Source organism: Copidosoma floridanum, unplaced genomic scaffold, assembly GCF_036245765.1.
Source record: "Copidosoma floridanum isolate Cflo_tuat_1 unplaced genomic scaffold, Cflo_Japanese_pri ptg000004l, whole genome shotgun sequence".
Classification (NCBI taxonomy): Eukaryota; Metazoa; Arthropoda; class Insecta; order Hymenoptera; family Encyrtidae; genus Copidosoma; species Copidosoma floridanum.
The window spans coordinates 18,581,303-18,603,265 of record NW_028321881.1 but is presented as its reverse complement, the minus strand read 5'-3'; the positions used below and the strand labels follow the sequence as shown (position 1 = coordinate 18,603,265).

Below are 21,963 nucleotides of genomic sequence, written 5' to 3'. Positions count from 1 at the left end.
TCAGTACGGGGAGGTCATTTTCACACCTTATTGAATCGTAAAATTTATATAAGTTTATTTCGTTGATCATCTTCTGGGGCAAATGAAAACACTTAGTTTAAGCAACGTTTCGTCGACTGGTGTGTCGACCTCTTCAGGCTTAATTTAAACCGTGAAAGACAATTTATTTAACGTATCGAGCAAATGGCTCACACGCAAGTCAAACTGGCAAAGGCTTGCTCGATACGTTAAAAAAATTGTCTTTTACGGTTTAAATTAAGCCTGAAGAGGTTGACACACAAGTTGACGAAACGTCGCTTAAACTAATAAGTGTTTTCATTTGCCCCAGAAGATCAACAAAATAAACTTATGTATATAATATGGAGGACGAGAAAGACTTAACTATTAGAATCGTAAAATTGCCGAAACTTTTGTTTGGGGAATAAATTATATTGTAAAAAAAAATCAACTGGTAAAGTTGTGGCTTGATTTTGTTTTTTGTAGGAGGTATATTTTGTTGACGCTCGATTTTCGGGTACAAGATGCATTCTAATCTTGCCGCAAATGGCACTTTCACATGACAACTTTGGTAAAAATGTAGTTTACTACTTCTTACGAAAAGTTTGCTTCAGAACTTGCTGTGCTACTAATCTAATACAGCGCGGGAAATTCAAAATCACTAATGTGTTAGCTACGTTAAACTAGCTGTGTTAAAAATAAAAAAATCGTATTAAATACTGACAGAAGAAGTACCGACCGCATATTTGCGTTCAAATTTACTGCCTTAATAATTCAGTATTTCCTGCGTTGTCATGTTGGCAGCATTGCGAGTTCTGCAGTTAACTTCTCGTAAGGAGTCGCAAAGTAAACATCCGCCACAACTTTTTATTTTTCATTTATTGGTTTAAGTTGCGGTTGGTTTATAAAACAGACCATAAGCACTCCTTAAACACCAGTAAAACTCCTTACTAGAATGAAACATGACCAAAATATATAGAATATCTACGGATTATACAGTTTATGAATTCTGGTACGGGTGGCAGCTGGTTTAAATTCTGATCACCATGGGGCCGCAGCTCTTGGTCCATCATAACTTATAACTTGCTGTTTTCCAGTTTTCCTCCTTGACTTGTCCCCGTCCCCGCCACGCCCGCCAGTATGAAACATAGAGGTATAAGAATAGAGGAGAAAAGGGGGCGTGATATGCGACAGCAGAATTCGCTACGTAACGGGGCATTTGTCTTTGTCTGGCAGTTATGTTATTGGTCGATTCACACATGAGATTGAATTAACTGTAGGATTTAGGACGAAGAAGTAGCCAATAACGTGGCTTTGGCAACAAGGACAGATGCCCCGTTACACTTAGTTATGCTGTCGCTGCCGCTAATGGGCTAGTATAGCGCTTTTCCCCTCTATTCTTATACCTCTATGGTATGAAATCGCAGTGGAAATAAATTCAATAACGCGTTTCTAACCATAGAGATATAAGGATAGAGTGCGCTAATAATACTAATGTACGTAAGGGGATGCGATACGATTACAGAAAGAGATGGTCACCGAGTGTCCCCTCCTTCTCTTTCTAGCTGAGCGCTGTGATTAGCTACTGTTAGCCTACATCTTACATCGGTACTTACTACATCAGCCAATCACAGTGCTCGGGTAGACAGAGATAGAGAGGACACTTGGCAAGCATCTCTTTCTTTTACCGTATCGCTGTATTCAGCCTCTAGCGCACTCTAGCCTTATATCTCTATGTTCGTAACCACGTACGTAATGAGTAATTCTTTTAACTTTATTTAAATTTTGTTACATATAGCATGATTTTTTGCTCACCCGTAGTTATTACAAGTGTTGGCTGCATTAAAAAAATCAAAATTTTATGTATAAAAAATTCAAGTTTCAAACAAAAACCAATATTAGAATCCGTTTGAAACTAAGATTGTGAATTCATGAAGTAGTGACTTTTAACTCCTACACCCAACTTAATTTAATGGAGAACAGTGGAGAAAGTGGAGAAGATAGTGGATCATTAAGTACTTCAGCATTTCTTGATGGAAGTAGTATTACTACTTCATACATGAATATTCATTCTGATGAGATGGAAGGTTATCATTTTTTTTTATGAGTATACACACTAATACACTGGAATAAGTGATTTCAACATATACACATAACTTTCAGGCTAAACTTAATCAACTTTTGCGATAAGGCAATGCATTAAAAGTTTTTCAAATTTCATTTACTCAAATAATGAGTGTTATGACAGTAATAAAAATTTTCATAATCTGAGAATGTAGTCATAAAGCTATATTTTTCATAATGTAATGAGGTATTTTAACAATGCAGTGTATGATTAAATATCATTTATTACATATTAAAATAGACAAGCAAATTTGTCTACAGAAAGCCGAACTGATAAATTAAGTTACATTATCTTAGCTCATGTTTGAGTACAGCTGTAAGGATATGTTTAAGTCACATTAAGATTTCTCTCAGTGTTAACTTCAACTCATATTTTACAAAAAGAAGATTCTAAAGTTGACAGTTAAGTTGTCCGACAATGTTTATTGGAATATTGATGAGTAAAACTGTACATAAAATCAGTAGACAGTGGGTGCTTGTGTACCCAACATTCAACTGTACCCCTTTTTATGAGTTTAATTTTGAAAAATCGTAATTTAACATATACTCTTACAAAAAAATCACGTATTATTGCATTTATATAATCTGTAGAAATCTCTCAAATTTTTTAGTACGAAAGATTACTTTTAGACACACATCAAATTTTCAAACAGATCCATAAGTTGATTTTTAATTAAATTAAGAAAGAGGGGATAAAGTATGCGTAAAATCATGGGTGTATTCCGCAAATGCTGCCAGCAGTTAAGTTACGTAGGTCGTGGTAACGCCGCATAGTCGGGCGGCGCTAGCGTCAACCTGTACTAACTGTCGGTGGGTTCTGCATGTCAACAAACTCCGAAATATCAGATGGCATGGGAGCGAAAACATAGTAAAAAATATCAAAGTTTGTTGACATGCGGAACCCACCAACAGTTAGTACAGGTTAAAGCTAGCGCCGCCCGACCATGCGGCGTTACTACGACCTACGTAACTTAACTGCTGGCAGCATTTACGGAATACACCCCATGTATACAAGAGAAAAACAATCGCCAGCGTCGCTGTAAGTATATATTTATGCTCCTCTCACGTCTCTGAACTTTTCCCCTCAGTAACTATGTGAAAAATGTCGTTAAGTAAATCACCTCAATCACGAAAAGAAGAATTGTGCAAAAATAAAATACAATAATAAATAATTATTGTATTCATACAGTACAGAAAATTGGTGGATGTGTACTTTACGACTCCGAATGACCTATACATAGAGATAGAATAGAGCACGCCAGGGGCCAAATTTTTTGATACGCCGAGTGAGAGAAGGCTCTGCCAGTGAGTCCCATGAAACTTGGTCTAGTAGCCATAAACACAGATAAAGAGCTGTTGCGCATGCTTTGGTTAGACACAGATACAAGTCTCGATCAGGAATCTAAGGTGGCTACTGAACGAGTTCGGGAGGCCCTCTGTAGGAAACCGAAGGTGGGCCACCAGTGTCAGCGTGAGGGGGCAAACGGTAGGTCCGAGGTAGGCTGCCGAATCAACCGAAGTAACCTAGCCTTATCCTGTACAAAAGTATATGAATTATCAATGTATATCCATACGTACTTATATACATAATGTGCGGTTATGTATAGACACTTCTAGCATTTGCATACAATATTAAAGTGAAATATAAGCCAACATTCCATGTATAATATTTGAAAATGAGTGAAAAAGTTTAAAGATATCGTTTATTGAAACAACAAAGCAGCAAAAAGTATAGGGTTTGAAAACAGCCAAACTTGAGTACCTATAAAATGATGAGTTCGGACTTTTTTTAGATTTTTTTGTTCACTCATATGGTACATACATCCTCTGGCTCGAAGTATGATGGAACATTATTTTTGACTGCCATTAGAATAGTTTTTAAAAATTCTAAGGAGTGAGGAAAGAAGGTAGATGATTAATATAAAAAGAACGTATGAGAAAGATGCTTTCATTAAAAATAAAATATTCACAATCAGTATATTTACAGATATGTCAATGTATGTAATTTTTTTTATTACCTCGAAGTACAAACAGTTATTTCTTGTATTTAATAAAAAAAAACTGTATGTATTTGGCATTTAAAGTTTTGTTTCGTTATTGACTCAAATTACATCCTACTTGCAATATCTATATGCTCTTTTACTCAAAAGAAGCTTCGTGTTTGGTTAGGTCTTTACTATTTCGGTAGCCAACCTCGGACCTACCGTTTGCCCCCTCACGTTGCCACCGTCGGCCCACCTTCGGTACTTCAGCAACCGAATTCAGACCTCCATTCCGCCGAACTAGAATTTCTGATCGGGTAACTATATATACGTATGTAAAGGGGCAGTTAGTATATGTCCTGTATTTATGCAGCTAGAACAAAGTCGCTACGTGGCACAGAGGACTAGGCATCTAATTACTACATGGAGAGGGAATTCACACGTTAAACGCATGGAGGTTAGCTGGCTTTCAGCGCATGCGGCTTTCCTTGAGTTGAAAGCACGAAGTTGTAGCACTGAAAGCCTCGAGTATACCTGAGCAGTAAACGCAAGGAGCGTGACGGGTTTGACGCTCGGAATCTGTTGCGTTTGATTGGTGCTCAGCTGACGGTTATGTATAATAATACCAGCTGAGCACCAATCAAACGCAACAGATTCCGAGCGTCAAACCCGTCACGCTCCTTGCGTTTACTGCTCAGGTATACTCGAGGCTTTCAGTGCTACAACTTCGTGCTTTCAACTCAAGGAAAGCCGCATGCGCTGAAAGCCAGCTAACCTCCATGCGTTTAACGTGTGAATTCTCTCTCTCCGTGTGCGGGGAAGTCCCAGGATCTGTAATCTCGGACGATATTCCTAAATTTTTTCCTTAAGATAACCAATATAATTGTTTCTTAATCATTAGAAGATGATAATACGTAATGCATATAAGACATGAAAAAATTATCATAAATTTAGTGACGTCACTGAATAGGCTCGAAAATTTGAAAATGAAATTAGACACAAGAAACACTTAAATCAAACGGGTCAAGTAGATATTTTCAAGATAAAATACTGAAAAAATTGTAACCGCCTGACGCATTATTCCCAACGGCGAGAAAATTTAAAAGTGAAATTGAAAGAGAAATATTCCCAGTTAAGTATAATGTTTGAAAAATCTTTAAGGTGGGCTTAGATGGAGTCTAGGAATCTGCCAGACTGGCATTGAGTCTCATAACAGTGAGATAAAGGTTCATCATGTGACTAAATCTAACCTCTTTTTTAAATTTTTTAAGAAATTAGATCTATTTGCATTTATAACTGTCAGAGTGTTCAAGCTCATGCAGCAGATCTAATTAATTGTGTTACTGAACAATGTAATTTATTATTCTGAACAGAAACTAAGCTAGACAATGGCAACCACATTGAAGTGCCTACTTTTCGTTGCATAGCTCAATTTATAGGCGTACAAAAATAAGAGTAGGTGAAGTTGCAATCTATCATAATAATCATACTTTGAACAATTTCAGTGATCATATGAATTTACTCATTCCAAATATAACAAGTGCCAATGTTGGTAAGAGTTCAATAGGAGAAATTTGTCAATGTAAATGCTTTGTGCTAAGAGATAAAGCGATCATAACTGTAGCTATTTATATATCACCTAATGCTTTTGTTAATAAAATAATTGAATTCAGTCACGAACAACTATTAATGTATACAGACGAGGGTTCTGCAATACTAAACAAAAATTATAATATAATATGATATAATATAAGATTTCTATAGTGGTAAGCAGAGATTTTGATGTTTACTTTTCTTTTCAAGCTGCTGTACTATTAATTTAATTTTGAGAAGAAAAATTTAATTTAAATATAATTAATAGCCTATTGCAATCGACCGCTAAATATGAAACAATCATTGATGCCATCTTAACTCGTTATTTAGATGAAGTTGGATTATTGATTAATATTTCACATTTTTCGTACTACAATGAGTTACTACTGTTAAAAGCCAAAATGAGTCTTAAGTATTAATAACAGAATGTGATGATAAATGAGCGTTAATAAATTTTGTATTTTTTGGTAAAATAAAGTGATTTAACAACTACCTAAGTTATGTAATTTAAAAAACGAGATTATTTATAAAAAGTCTCATTGAAGCTTCGTTTTTTTCGTGGGTCCTGTGATCCAGTTTTTTTTAGTTTAAGTTTATTAATAATAAAACGATAGACAAGTTCTATTTATTTCAACGGAACCTTCGTTCTAAATTTTAAATTATAAGCGCTAAAAGTTGGTAATTGGGTAATTAAGAGCTGCGCGAACAATGGAAAATCGGGAGAACACTCGTCCTCCGTATTTTCTCTTATTTTTATAGTTTTAACTTATCTTACTAACATATAAAGCAAAAACGCTAAGACCGTTGTAATCGCTAACCGCGAAAACTACTGAACCGATTTTGTTGAAATTTTGCACACTGATTCATGATCCTTCCTAGATGGTTTTAGTATAGTTTTTATCGTAAAAAATTTAATAACAATAGCAATAAATGAGCTTAAAGTTTTGCAAAAATACGCCAGCTTTTTACTTTAGTTCAGTAAAATCCGCTAGGTGGCGTTGACATAAAATCGAGGCTACCTGCAACAGAATTGAATAAGTGTGGTTACAATAGGCCGGAGCGTCTCGATAGAGATGTAGTTGAGCTTCGGAAGTTCAACGAGCTGTGTAGAGAATGCTGATAACAGTCTTGCAGCTGGGTATCCCGGTTACGGACGACACTCTTATCCAAGGGGGAAGGGACCTAGGTGTCTATTCACCCTGAATCTCGACGAGTGCGATAAAAAAAAAAAAATTACTCCAACCGATGCCGTCTCTGCCACAATACCAGGAGACATATCTAGCCAGAGCACAATCTGCACCAACTCTTCAGAGTTGTGTGGCAGTCCCACCATCCCGCCTGGTACAGTCAGAGAATTTTTGGCTACAAATGTTAGCCAGTGAAAACAGCTCTGAGGAGCACGGGCAGCCACAACTGCTACCTTCTTAGTCGTCGCGTCCCCAATGCGCTTACCCACATGTTCCCGTCTAACAATGAGCGGTTGGTTATCCGGGGAACGACCCAAGACGAGATATTTTTTGGTCAGCGGCGTGCCTCCTTCCATCACAGTCTCCGTAAATCGAGATTCCCAGGGTAAGAATCAAGCAACCCGTAGCCAGCTCTTCATCATCAGGAATAATAATAAAGAATAGCCTGGAAGTTTCACCACTGGCGCTTTTTAGGGCCATTATAAGTATTGGCGTTCCCTACTTAACCATCAATTTCATCGGTTCTTTTTAGGATCCACCTAAGTGTAAACTACCTTGCCAACAAATACATTCTTATTACCATTTCCGGAAGCGATTCGTCGACTAAAAGACTATACTAACTAAAGACGGGCACTATTAAACCAAGTCAGCCATTCACTGGCAGACGTCACCTGCGGAGTTGTTCTTCGCAAGGCTGGAAAACCCGGTGACCGACGACCCTATATTACCCTCTCGACTCTAAGCATTTAACAAGAAATCACTGATCCTCTCCAACGTCTGCGCTGGGCAAACCTATAACAGCTATGAAGAAAAAAAACTTGAGCCAACGGGACAGCCTCTACTGGACAAGTATCACTAACCAATCTCCCCATCTAAGATCACCAAAACAACTGAATCTGCAAAATAAAAAAGATGCACAAGTATCACTAACCAATCTCCCCATCTAAGATCACCAAAAAACTGAATCTGCAAAATAAAAAAAGTGGTGCTTTCGACACCAACGTCTTTGACGTTATACCGGAAGACGTTGGGAAAGAGCACTACAACTAGCCCCAAAGCTTCGGACTTTGTAATTTTTCTCCCAATAAGTCTGGGTTTTCATTAGCAAGCCAGAGAAGATCACCCTGAGGTATCCAGGCAGTCACAATTGCTGTTAACTGCAGTCAAGAAAGAGTTAACTTAAGAAGCTTACTGGTCTTTTTTAGGGCAATTGGACGTCGAACTACCTTGCCAACAAATATATTAGAACTTAATAAAGTTGACAGAAAACAGCTTTTAGGGGTCACAAAAATTTTAAGCATGCCAAAAGTCGCAAGAGGGCGAATTGGAAGAAAAACTTCAAGTGTATCTAATAAATACAATTTTGCTTTGGCGTCAAGAAACTGACGCAGAAAATTTATCGAGATAGAAACAGCAGCGTCAAAATCGACAAATAAAGAGTTCATTACGTGAGAGATAAGCTTTTCATTGTACCCTCACAGCAATCTCTGAAATCTTTAAAGATCCTACTTCAGATTTTTAAATAAGTAGAAAATGTTTTTGTGTTTTTGTGGCAATAAAAATGTAGGGCTTAAGGTCCATCTCTTATTGCATAACAATATTCTAGGGTACTAAATTGAGAGAAACAATTAAAAAAATCTTTTACCCTTTTCGTTTCTTCTATATCCCATGGTAGAAGACACATAAGTTTTTTTGGATCGATGTTTGGTATGTTATTGTCGCTTTTTGGTGATATTGATGAAGAAATCCTTTCTGCTTGACAAATAGTGGATTTCATCTAAAAAGTAGAAGATTCTTGAGCTTTCTCTCCTATTTTTAGTGTTTCATCGAGTTTTTTATGAACTGAATCACTATTGTAAATGGCGGTTATAGTTCGACGTGTATAACTATGTAAATCCGAAAGTATGGGCATTTCCTTGATGTTTCTTTCATTCTCTCATTGTTCAAAGACTTCATGTAAAGGATGATTTATGTCGACTAGTCTTTATTGTTATTTCAAAATCAGGGTTCATCGTGCAGTATGGAAGAAAAATAGTATCAAATTACTTTTGATGTATGAGTCCATTTCTAACTTTTGGGGTGTACGGCGTGGGAGTATCAAACTCTGTATTTTTATTATAGGTCTAGTTTAAGATGATTTAGATATTTTTGGTTTTGCTTCAATTTCGACATTAAGTTCAGTTGGTTCACGTTCTGTTGGTACTTGTTCTATGGTTACTCGTGGTTTAGCTTTAAGTGGATTGATGGTGCGTTTTATAAACTTTCCTGAGACACTACGGTTCATAGTCGTCTTGAAATAGCTTTTTACTTTGCTGATGAGTATTGTTGTTGTTATTTAATAATAATATCTTCAATTCTATGACGTATTAAAATGAAAAAAGAAGTTTGTTTTTCTCCAATTTTTGGGTTCATATTTTCTCCATTTGATTTATTATATTTTGTACATTTAATTCTCCATTTGTTCATGCTTGTTCATTTAAGAGTAGTTCTCAAATAAATTCTTAAGCGTCATGAAAAGCATTGGTATCATTTTAGGGTTTATGAAATACAGTTAAATTTAAACTTACTTCTGCTCAATAGGTATATTGTATCTGATTGAGGATCTTATGTTTACTAGTTTAAGGTCAATTTGTGTGATTTTCCCGTACATCTATCATTCATTTGTAAAAGACCTATACCTTTTATTCTTTTTTGTTGATCCATTTTATTAGAGCAGAAAACGCTTAATTGTTCTTCAAGAATTGTCGAGAATGACCATAAATTATCAGCTAATGAATTGATCCATTGACTTTCTGTTCAAGATGTAAATACAATTTAACAGTAATTAAATATTTCTGTTCCAGGTTGTAATAGCATAAGAATTTCGGATTCATTCATAGAAAAGGGTCTTTTAACGGTACTATAGCAGAGTCTGTATAACCACATACCATTTCATCATGTTGGTTAAATGTAACTTCGTTTAATCGTTAATACGAATTATGGTCTGCTGCTACTGCTAAACAAGAGTACGATGATTTTATACACGCAGATCCATTTTGTCCAGATTTGGGTATCATAACTGGATGGAGTCTGTAAAGATTATAGTGGGTTCGATCTTCGAGTGGCAAATGTAACATTACCCTAGTTCTATTTTCTCGTTGCAAGACATCTAATTTGCTTAGAGTGCTTATTTGACCAGCATAATTGTTCTCTCTTTGTGTTCCAAATTTAAGATTTTCATTCAGGTTCTTTATATCCGTGCTATGGTTCTAAATATATTTGGAAAAAATAGCTTTGGATGTGCTTAATATCTTTGTAAATCATACAAGTTGCCAATGAGATCTTCTTGGGAACGAATAATGTGATCAAGTAAGCCTCAGTTCTTTTAAGGTAAGCTGATGAATAAATCAGATATCTGTCGAAAGTAAAATCTTGTCCTGAAGTCAATATATCAGTAACTTGTTTTAGAATATGCTCATGGCGTTTCGTAGTGTTATATAGCTCTTTAAATGCAGCTACCAAAATATGACTATTTTGTTCGTACAATTAAATATATTCCTTTTGATCGGTACGCAAATTGTTGATGTTGATGTTCATAACGTTAATATCGTCGTGACTAAGCCGAAAAGCAGGACTTTGTTGCTCTGGTAATAAAGTTGTGAGATATGAGAAAAAAAAAATTTTTTAATATAAATTTTTTGGGAGTTTAAAATCTTAACAGCTTTAAAAAATAGCCCTTTTCGTGAATTATACGGGAGAAACTGTAAATCAACGGCTTATTATGGCCACTGATTACTTTATGGCATAAAGAATGCACGGTACTTTTTAGCATAATTATTTTTTTTGAATTTTCACACCTTATTATTTGACCAAATAAACTGTATGGATTCCGAAAAAATATGTTTTTAATAAGAAGATTTTTTTTCTGAGATGTGTCAGGAATATGTGTAAAATTTCTAACTGAAAACGTTTCACATTGCATGTCAACACACTACGGTGTTTTATTTAGTAATTCTCGGGCGAAGCCGAGACGGGGGGCTGCTAGTTTTTAATATAATAATCAATGTTCATTAAGTTAAGCAGGGCCTTCGTTCTACATTTTAAGTTATAAGCACTAGAAGTCGGTACTTGGGTTATTGCAAGCTGTACGAACGATGCATGGTGTGTGCCAAATCAAAAATCGTTAATTTTATTGGTTTATTCTTCATCTAGATTGTTAAGAACACTCGTACAATGTGTTTTTGACATATTTGATAACGAATAGGATCTTACTAGTAATTCTAAAATTTCATTTTTGGAACGTTCCAAACTCTAGGATCATCTCTTCTAACGCTTCTCTAAAGATTGGACAGTTTCCACTATCGACTTCGTGCTCCATGTCCCCAGTCTCACACAAAAAACACTGTGCTGTACTACGTTAATCTTTCATGCGGTGATTTGAGCTCCCACAATGAAAGTATAGCTTTGCTCTATTTTCGTCTTTGCAGTCGTGGGACACATGTTCATACCCCAGACATCGGAAGCTCCTTGTATTGGTAAGCCATCTTCTCACGTGGCAGGAGACGGACCCAATTTTGACTGTACCTTCATGTTCTACTTATTTAGCAGCCGCTTCGTTAAGGGTAACTAATGGCTTTCATTGTCCTGTACCGTTTGCCGTTAGGAGTTGTGCCTTTAGATCTTAATTTTGGTTTCCGATGATCTTCTCAATAGATTCCATAATTTTTTCTTCATCCAAATCTTGGATCTCACATTTTAAAGTCTCTTTTCGTAGTTACCACAATTCCTTGGGCAGCTACTGACTCTTCCACATGTTGAGTAAATCTTGCAACATACTTAACTCCTATGGCTTTTAAGAGAAAACCTTCTTCCTTGGTGGCGAGAACACTATAGACCACAGCTCCTGTCTCTTCAAGGTTTTATCCAGCCTTCATCTACTTGAGTACACCAGCAAAAGTTTTTCCTTCCCCGATCTTTAACACGACTTTTGTCATCGTGTTTAAACTTTTCTTTTGGGCACTCCTATTACTAAGAAGAACCTTTTTTCTTTTACCATCGCTAATTCTTCTTTTTCTAAAGGTCACTGTTTCTTGCCATTTTTCTGAGTTTTTTGAATGTCTCCTGTTTCTTTTTGTCCGTGCTATTTTTTTAAGGGCAGTGCTCGTATTTTTTTTTAGTACATGCCGACGAAAATTATCTTTTCTATGCTCCCTAATTCGCTGGTATTTGAAGTACTCCTTCAACCATTTGGTATAGCTTTCTTCTTCGGAAAGGACAACTTTTCTAATAGCCTCAGTTCATCTCAGGTGTTAGAGCGCAGCCTTGATGCCACTTCTGACGGTGTTGGCAGTGTTTCCATACTTCTTGTTTATAGCTTCGAGCGTCTTTTCAAGCTCACTTGAACTCAATTAAACTTGCTCAATCTCTTAATTTCGCTTCGCTCTTAGCTCTGCACCATCGCTTTCCATAGAAGCGAGCTCCTCTTGCATCTCGTTGCTCAAGACGGTAACGTTGCTGTCCTCACTGACGTTACTGACAATACTGAAGAGACTCGTTGGTCGTTCCTTATCTGAAAAAAGCCATGGGACATTAAATAGTCCCTGTTGACCATGAAAAGCGTCTTTAAAGCCCTCCCCAAAATCCGTAGGGCCTGCGACAGCCACCCCGGCTTTCACCAGATTAGAACTGCCAGTAGATTCCTTCAGAGAGGTTACCACCTGGGGTACTTTTTTTGCTTGGAGGTTTTTTATTATGGTATGTTCTTTGTTGCGTGCTGACTGGTTAATGCCAGTACTACCCTTTTGTTCTAAAATCAAAATTTGGAAAGGGTTTTGGAACCAATGCAGCAACCCTCTCTGTTTTAAGAAAAAGGTTTTACTTGCTTGAGCCGGCCGGGAGTTGCCACTCTCCCTCAGTCCCATTTGCGGAGGCTGCCCTAGCGTTGTGTAAAAAGTATGAAAGTGTATAGTAAATGTTTATGTGGGCATACTACAATTGCCTCAGAGAGACGAGAAACAGGTATACAAACCCATGAACGGAGCAGAGAGCCTGACAAAACGGGCTGGCGTAAACACTGTACCGAAAACTGCCCACTATGTAGTCTTTTTAGTAGTAGTATTTTTTTTTAGAACGAAGTTCTTTATGTCGCGTACTGGAGGGGGCTAGAATTTTAAAACCGACAGATTTGATAAAACGGAAGTGGCTTACCGGAAGTCTCTTCCTCCTAAGTTTCCCCCCTTACCCCGTCGCCCTCACCATCAGTCCCCTACACACTTCCACCCTTTATCTTCTAACCGTGCCGCGCTGCTCTCCTGCACACCTTTGCCCACCATTCCCAACCAATTATTATTTAGACGAATTTTAATTTTATTTTCCCACAATAATTTTTATTTCACTTTGAATTTTTTTCTTTTACAATTCTAAAAATAAAAAATAAAAAAAAACACCTTCCAACAAAGAGATTTGAACCCTCGACCCTCCGGATGTGAGTCGAGTACCTTACCCACTCTGCTACGAGCGCTACCGACCATAGAGATATAAGGCTAGAGTGCGCTAGAGGCTGAATACAGCGATACGGTAAAAGAAAGAGATGCTTGCCAAGTGTCCTCTCTATCTCTGTCTACCCGAGCGCTGTGATTGGCTGATGTAGTAAGTACCGATGTAAGATGTAGGCTAACAGTAGCCAATCACAGCGCTCAGCTAGAAAGAGATGGAGGGGACACTCGGTGACCATCTCTTTCTTTAATCGTATCGCACCCCCTTACGTACATTAGTATTATTAGCGCACTCTATCCTTATATCTCTATGCTACCGACGGTGTAAATACGGTTTCTTGTACTTATCGTGTGGTTCGTAACTATAATACTTCATTTTGATATGCATTCACTGATAATACATTCAACTAATAAATTATTTACTCTATTATTTTTTATGTCGCGTGCTTGGGGGCTTTTTTTAAAAACGACGGATTTCCATGAAAAAAAGTCGCTTACTAGAAGTCTCTTGCTTCTAAAAAAAAATTTTTTTTTAAATAAAAAATTTAAAAAAACAAAATTTTAATTAGTACAAATATAATTATGTAGATTAAATCGAAAAAGACGTATTATTACGCATTAAATTGATGACTGAGATTACTGTTATGAATAAATTAATTAATAAATAATTAAATTATTTAAATAAACATATACAATAGATTTGAAAAACGTATCAATGGTTTTTAAAGGCGCTTATTTCGAATTCGACAAACAAATTATGTTACAATGTCACACAATTATATGAATATAGTAAGTTATTAAATCAATAATAAATAAATTATGTAAGATCATTATATATGTATATTTTAAATTACATATTATTTTAATGGTTTTTAAGGGCGGTTATCTTGAATTTGATAAACAAATGATAGCAAAATTTAATTAAGTAATTATAGAATAATAAAACAAAAATGGTATGAATTGGCTATATAATTGCAAAAAAATAAGTGAATAAAAAAAATTAAGGAAATGAAGTATGAAAATGAAATGAAATCAAATCAAAAAAGACATGAATAAATACAATAGAATGAAAAAAAAAATGAAATAAAAAAGGGAATGAAAAAAAAAGATTAAATAGAATAATAAAAGAAGAAATAAAAAAAAAAATAAAAAAAAGTAATAAGATGAAATATGAAAAAACAATGAAATGAAATATGAAAAAAAAATAAAACAAGAAATGGAAAAAAATAATGAAACAATAAATTAAAAAAAATGAAACAAGAAATGAAAAAAAAAATGAAACAAGAAATTGTAAAAACAAATTAAAAGAAACAAACCAGGGGGTATAAATGGGTCATGGGACCCACGGTAAGAACGAAGTTCTTGAAACATGAGATGAGTATAGACACAATTTCTCAGGTAACAAGTTGGTCGCCAGACCCGTACGAAGAACGAAGCTCTATAAACTGTAGTACTGCATTGATGTAGTTTACTAAAACAAAAACTTGAAAAACGAATAAAAAAAAAACAATAGTTTAGTTCTCACAATGGTTGAACATGAATGCAGTACTAACGTTTATAGAGCTTTGTTATTCCTACGGGTCTGGCGACCCCCTTGTTACCTGAGAAAAAGTGTCCTGTACTCATCTCATGTTTAAAGAACTTCGTTCTTACCGTGGGTCCCAGGACCTATTTATACCCCCTGGTTTTTTATTATAGTGCACTACGTCCTTCTCTGGGCACTCGGCACTTTGGGACTAGGGAGGGATGTGGACCAGTAAAAGGTGTAACGATTTACAACTGTGTGGTTTTTAAGTGATTTTTGCTTTCATCGACATTTTAGTTCAAATCATGGGACATTAAATAGTTCATGAAAACTTTTGTTAATAGTTATAAAAAGTTTCTATGGCATGAATGTTCCATATAACGTCTATAATTGACACAATATGGAAATAAAGCTCATTATTCTCCTACCAGAAGCTTTTAGGTGCAAAATTGAGTTTGAAACAGAGTAAGAACGTGATATTAACTATATTTTCTTGATTATCTTATAGCCTCTGTGGTAGAGACCCTAGACCCTCAAATTTTGGTTGTGACAAGGGACAACCAAGATTTTTATTGTAAGTGGCCCGGAACAATCTACCTTACAATAATTAGGGGGTGCTCAGTGATTTCATGAAGAGCAATTTTAATGGCGACCCGATAAATAGACAGTTTAACGGAAAATCACTGTTTTCGTGCATATTTTTGTATATAACTCAAAAAGAAAGCCTTCAAGAGGAAAATGTTGAATATCCTTTTTTATTCTTCGTCAAATTTTCTACAAAAAAACATTTTTTTGATCCAAAAAATGTTAACTATTCATGTGCAAATCGACAAATACTGCATAAAAACGTACTTTCACTTCAACGTACTAAAAAACAAAGAAGAAATCCTTTCACAGTATTATAAATTACAAATATCATAGTACAAGGTATCCAGAATATACACTTAATATTTTGTTGTAATCGCTATAGCAGTTTCAGCACAATGTTATTTGCAAGTAAGGATTAAAAAAAATGAGACCTAATGCCAGCGCTATAAATTTGACCTGACATTAGCCCTCATTTTTTTACATACAATCTGTGACTCCAATTTCAATAAGCATAAAGAAAAAAAACTAATAATGTTTTTCAAAACTTTTTAAATTTTTTTTCAAAAGCTTTAGTTGTAAAATGGAATAACTGGATCATTTTTCAATGAATTTAAATAAAATTTGATACACTTCTTTTTTTCCATCCGTTTCTACATTCATCTTAATCTTATCTGAATCTTAAGCTTCTTTCTCATGAATAATTACGCTTGTTTCTAAACCTGTATCTGTTTGATTCTCGTCAGGACATCTTGACATCCGATATGTCTTCTGTTTCATCTGCCATGTAGTTAACGTATTAAAAATTGTTACAGTTTTGGCCCTGGCAGTGAACACAGTATTCAGAACAATGTAACCCGTGCTTAACACAGCTGCTTTTGACGCAGTTTTTGACACATTGACACCTTACATCTCTTAGTAGCTGGTTCACTTGTACCAGACGAAATGATTATTGTAAGGTCGATTATTTTGGATCACTTGCAAATATTTTAATCCCTCCGCCACTAAGGCTATTATTGAGGGGTCAAGATATCAACTCAAATTTTTTTCCAAGGAAGTTCTACAACTTTAACATAACTTTACTTAATTAGAATATTCAGTTCGTTCTATGAAGTAGCATGAGCCCTTAACACAAAATAAACTACTTACGGCAGAATTACCCATATAAAAATAAAAAATACATATTGATGCTGAAAAGTACAGTACGTTCCTTACACCCTAAAATATTTGTTAGCCCTCAAAAAGGGTCATTAATTCACACTTTTTCATGTTATGATGTACGATGAGGAATATTCGTTAAAGCTGTAAGAATTCGAATCTGATAAAAAAATATAATTAAAATTTTTTTTGCAATGAGAAAACTTTGCTACCAGAGCAGCAAAATCTTATCTTGTCAATTAATTTTTTAGTGCCATAATTCATAAAAATACATATTTAAATTGCTGGAAGATTTGAGTCATCAATATCAGGGTTACAATGGTAAGCTTATCTCTCATTTAATGGATTATTTATTCGTCGATTTTTATGCTGCTGTTCTAATCGCAGCATAATTACGATTTCTGATGTGCTTAATCTTTGTGACCCCTACTATCCTATAACCAAATATATCTATCTACAGCTCGGTGCCACAAAAATCGGAATTACATCCTAATCTCGATCAATATTCTGTCAGTTTCTGTTTCGCCTAATTTTGTATATATTTGAAGCATTCAAAGTTTTTTTTTAATTAGCCCTTTCGCAACTCTAGATATTCTTATAAACTTATGTGTGCCTTGAAGGTTTTTTTTTCAAACATTGTTAAATTGTTATATACATTGGCTGTGTAGCTCGACGTTAGACGGCCCTAAAAAAAAACCGGTAAACTAAACTCTTTCTTGACTAAAGTTTTCAGCAGATGCAACTGCTTGAATACCTCAGGTTGATTTTCTCTGATCTGCTATTGTGACACCAGACTGGTTAGGAGAAAAATTACAACGTTTTAAAGCGTTAAAGCTAGTTTTAGTGCTCTTTTTTAATGTCTCCTAGTGTTATGCCAGAGACGTTGGCATCCACAACACTTTCTTTTTATCGTGAAGCTCAGTCGTTTTGTTGTTCCAAGGCGGCAGTTAGTTCATAATGCTAGCCTAATAAAGACTGTCCCGTTCGCTCAAGTTTAGTTCTCCTTTATTGCTTTACTATTGGATGCGTCGAACGCATACCTTGGAAAGGATCGGTAATACCTAGTTGAATGCTTGAAGTCAAAAGATTTATGCAGGGTCGTCGTTGGTTAGGGTTCCCAGTCTCATGGCAGAAAACTCCACTCCTGACGCCTGTCACTAATAGACTGCCTTGGTTTGAAAGTCTCTGACTTCATACACACTGAAAAAAAGATTGGAAAAAATGACTTTAAAATCTTTTAAACACTAATGTTCAATACACTTCAACTTATTGTAACTGAAATTTCGAGTTGAATTTGGTACAATATCAACATATATTTGTTCAAAAGATATAATAAATGTTACATTTTCAATTTCAAAGTACAGACGGAAGACTCAGAAGCTGTAAATTTAAATTTTCCTGTGTATGACTCTGAAATTTGCAACATTGCGTAAAACGAACATAAATTTTTTTTTTTCAATTTAAATGCTTTAAACGCCTTAACAAGTAATAAGAAAGGTACCAATAAATTTTTGAATCACAAAAATGTACTCTTCTCGAGATGTAAGAGTTTAAAAATTGACTCGAAAGTATAGGCGTAAAAAATGCGTTCAGGCCTTTCAAACTATTGAAGTAAGATTCATATAGTGTACATAAATCAAGGTAAGTCTCTGTCTACGCAATAACTCATAAAAACTATTAGAAAAAGAGCTCCTCGCTATAATACCATCAGGATATAGCAATATCCCTTATAATCCAATAACCCCAAAATTTACTATTACAGGCTGCACGCCACTGATAGTGCATAAACATTCATTGATGTTACTTGGTACATACATAAGTAATAAATTCCAACGATTTTCGTTGTCTGGAGTTATTAAATTCGAGTGTTATAACGCAAAAATGACGAATACATACAGAAATTTCGAAAAAATTTATTAACACAGGCTGCAGGCCACTAATAATGCGTAGATATTGATTACTTTTATTTGGATCATATAAAAGTAATAAGTTCCGACAATTTTTATCTTCCAAAATGATTAATTTTAAGTGTTATATCAAAAAATGACCAAAAAGTACGAAAATTTAAGAAAAATTCATTATAACAGAATGCACGTCACTGTTAATGTATAGATAACGATTTCAATTACTTTAAACGCTTATACGTATAGTTGTTATATACTTTATACGGTATACGTACTTTATACGTATAGTTGTTATATGTTCTAACAATTATCGTATTCCGAAATTATTAATTTTAAGCGTTATATCGCAAAAATGACGAAAATTTACGAAAGATTTATTATTACAGGCGGTATGCTGCTGATAATGCACAGACATTCATCCATATTACTTGGTTTATATATAAGTAATGAAATCCAGTAATCTTCGTCTTTCGGAATTATTAATTTTAAATGTTATGACTCAAAAATGACCGAAAATGACGGAAATAAAGGACAAATTAATATTGCAGGCTGCACGCTACTAGTAATGCATTGAAAATTATTTATATTACTTGGTACATATAAGAGTAATGAGTTCCAACAATTTTCATCTGCTGGAATTATGGATTTCATGTGTTACAACGCAAAAATGAGTAAAATATACGGATAATTAAATAAAATTTACTATCACAAGCTTCACGCCACTAATAATGCCAATATATTGATTAATACGATCTATTTTGTGTTGTTATAATAAGTCCTAACATCTTTCGTCTTCCGGAATCATTCATTTCAAATGTTATAACGCAAAATCGACCGAAAAATATAGTCATTTAGACAAAAATCATTATTACAGGCTGCACGCCATTGATGATGCATAGCTATTGATTAATATAATGCAATACGTAAAGTCCTCACAATTTTTGTCTTCCGGAATTCTTAATTTTAAGTGTTATAGCGCAAAAATGACCGACAAATACGACAATTTATGAAAGATTTATTATCACATGCTGCATGCCGATGATAACACCTAGATAATAATTAATTTTATTAAGTACATATAAATGTCATAAGCTTTAACAATTTTCGTCTTCCGAAATTATCAATTTTGAATGTTACATCGGAAAAATGGCCGAAAAAATGGAAAATTAAAAAAGATTTATCATCACAGGCTGCACTTTACCGATAATGCATAGAAAATTATTCATTTTACTTGGTAAATATATAAATAATAGATTCCAGTAGTATTTGTTTTTTGAACTTTTTAATTCTAAGTGTTGTAACGCAAAAATGACCAAAAAATATGTAAATGCAGAAGAAATTTATTATCATAGGCTGCAGGCCACTGATAATGCATAAAAATTTATGGATATTACTTGGTACATGTATAAGTGATAATTATCAGTGATTTTTGTCTTTTGAACTTACAAATTTCGAGTATTGTAACGCAAAAATGACCGAAAAGTACGAAAATTTTGAAAAGATTTCTTATCACGGGCTATACGCTACTAAAAATGCCTAGATATTGATTTATTTAGTTTATATACATTTTTTATTTAGTTAATATAAGAGTAGCAAAGTTCAACAATTTTTGTCTTCAGGAATTTTTAATTTGAAGTGTTATATCGCAAAAATGACCAAAAATACAAAAAATTAGGAAAGATTCTTTATCACAGGCTGCTCGCTACTGATAATGCATAGACATTTTTTTATATTACTTGATATACATATAAGTAATAAAATCCATTCATTTTGGTCTCTTTATTATTTTAATTATTATTTATTTATGAATTTATGAATTATTATTTTAAAAAAAAGTTTAAGTTTACTTTCTTAAAACGTACAGTAATCCGCTATTGCTATTTTCAGTTTTGCTATTGCTTGTCAAAGGTTGAGACGTATCTAATCTAATTAGTCTAAAGCATTATTGTTACAGAAGAAAGAGTACATAACATAGGAACATTAGGCGGAGTCTGCGTTTTGATATGATAGAGAAAGTTTAGACCAATACTTTAAACATCTACGGACTCAAAATAGTATTAATATGAATTGTGAACATCCATAGAATTTCCTCCTCTTTCGCACTCATCGCATTTGATGCGATTTACGATATCAGAGCTAGTAAGTTATGTCATTTCTAAAGCATCATTTGGAAAAACGGAACAATTGGGTGTCCCGGAGTCTTCGTCCGACGAAACAGTCCCATTCAAAACAAGACGCATGGTTACGTTATTTATGGTACATGTCTAAAATGGCAGGTTAGTAGCTTTCATGAAATATTTCTTGCTTTTATTAGAGTATCTACGAAAGAGGAATCAAGAAAAGTGGGATTAGAAAAGATCAATGGGTATGAAAATGTCTCATCTGCACTTCTGTAGTAGATATTTTGAAAAAAAATGTTTTAGTAAAAGTGGTATTCGGCAAAGATTAAATCATGATTTTGTACCGACTATTTTTCTAGTTATAAATGTTAAGGAGTTCTTTAAGTAGTTAAGACCCTTTTCATATTAGCAATTATACCTAAAACAAAAATTTCCTCACAGTTTGGAGAGTTAAATACAGGAGCAGTAAGAAAAATATCAATCAAGATACTGTACTCGTCATTTTAAACAGAATTATTTATTTTCGTGTGTATGTGTGCAAATTATAATGCACCCATACATGCATATGCACTTTTCTCCATGCCAAGTAAGTTTGATGTATTATCAAAATTAATACTTGGTGCCTCTATCATAGAGCGTGGAGTGCATGAAAAAGACAAATAAAGAATAGTAGGAAAAAGGGAGAGAATTGTTTGTTGCTTGATCGCTCGCTGGAACATATTAGTGTGGCGTGCTAGCGATCCAGCTACAGACGAACACGACTAACACTTTCACTGATATGTATTATTATAACGAAAGCAATTCATCATATTTTTCAACGTTTAACATTCGTTTTATCTTCGACAAGCCATCAGAATGCCTCCAAGAAGCCACTAAAATGCTCCTGAGAAACCACTACCCGTAAACCTTGGAGCCACTAACTATGAGCCCGCAACCACTACCTATGGTTCGGGCTGATCCATGAGGTTCAGTGTAAAAATGACAAGCTATCGGCTGACCGTAAACTTCGAACCATCTCTGCTGCATATACTACGTCCACAAGTACTTTCAATGTATGTTACTACAACGTGGACAGCTGGAAAGGTCGGTGCCACGTCGTCCACAGTTATGACAGAACATGGCTGTCACAGGCGCCTGACAAAGCACACGACCAAGTCCCAGCGTCAAGCAGTTAATGCAAATACCAGACAGTGCCAGGAGATCAGCTGACAGTTTCATGGCAATTGCCTCAAGTCTCCTGGACATCACACCGCGCAGACGAACGGGGGCTCTGAACAAGCTAAGCTTAAGTTCTGATCCTCCGTTTTTCGGCAGG

The 21,963-nt window shown here is 34.9% G+C and overlaps 1 protein-coding gene across 1 annotated transcript in view; it reads left to right on the top strand.

Moving 5' to 3' along the window:
- The first annotated feature begins 1,721 nt into the window (after positions 1–1,721).
- Positions 1,722–21,963, top strand: part of Nf-YB (nuclear factor Y-box B) — a 53,827-nt gene continuing 33,585 nt past the window's right edge. The window contains exon 1 of the mRNA XM_014348813.3: positions 1,722–2,084. Within this exon, the coding sequence (XP_014204299.2) occupies positions 1,970–2,084 (115 nt within the window). The 5' untranslated portion in view covers positions 1,722–1,969. The remainder of the gene's footprint in view (positions 2,085–21,963) is intronic.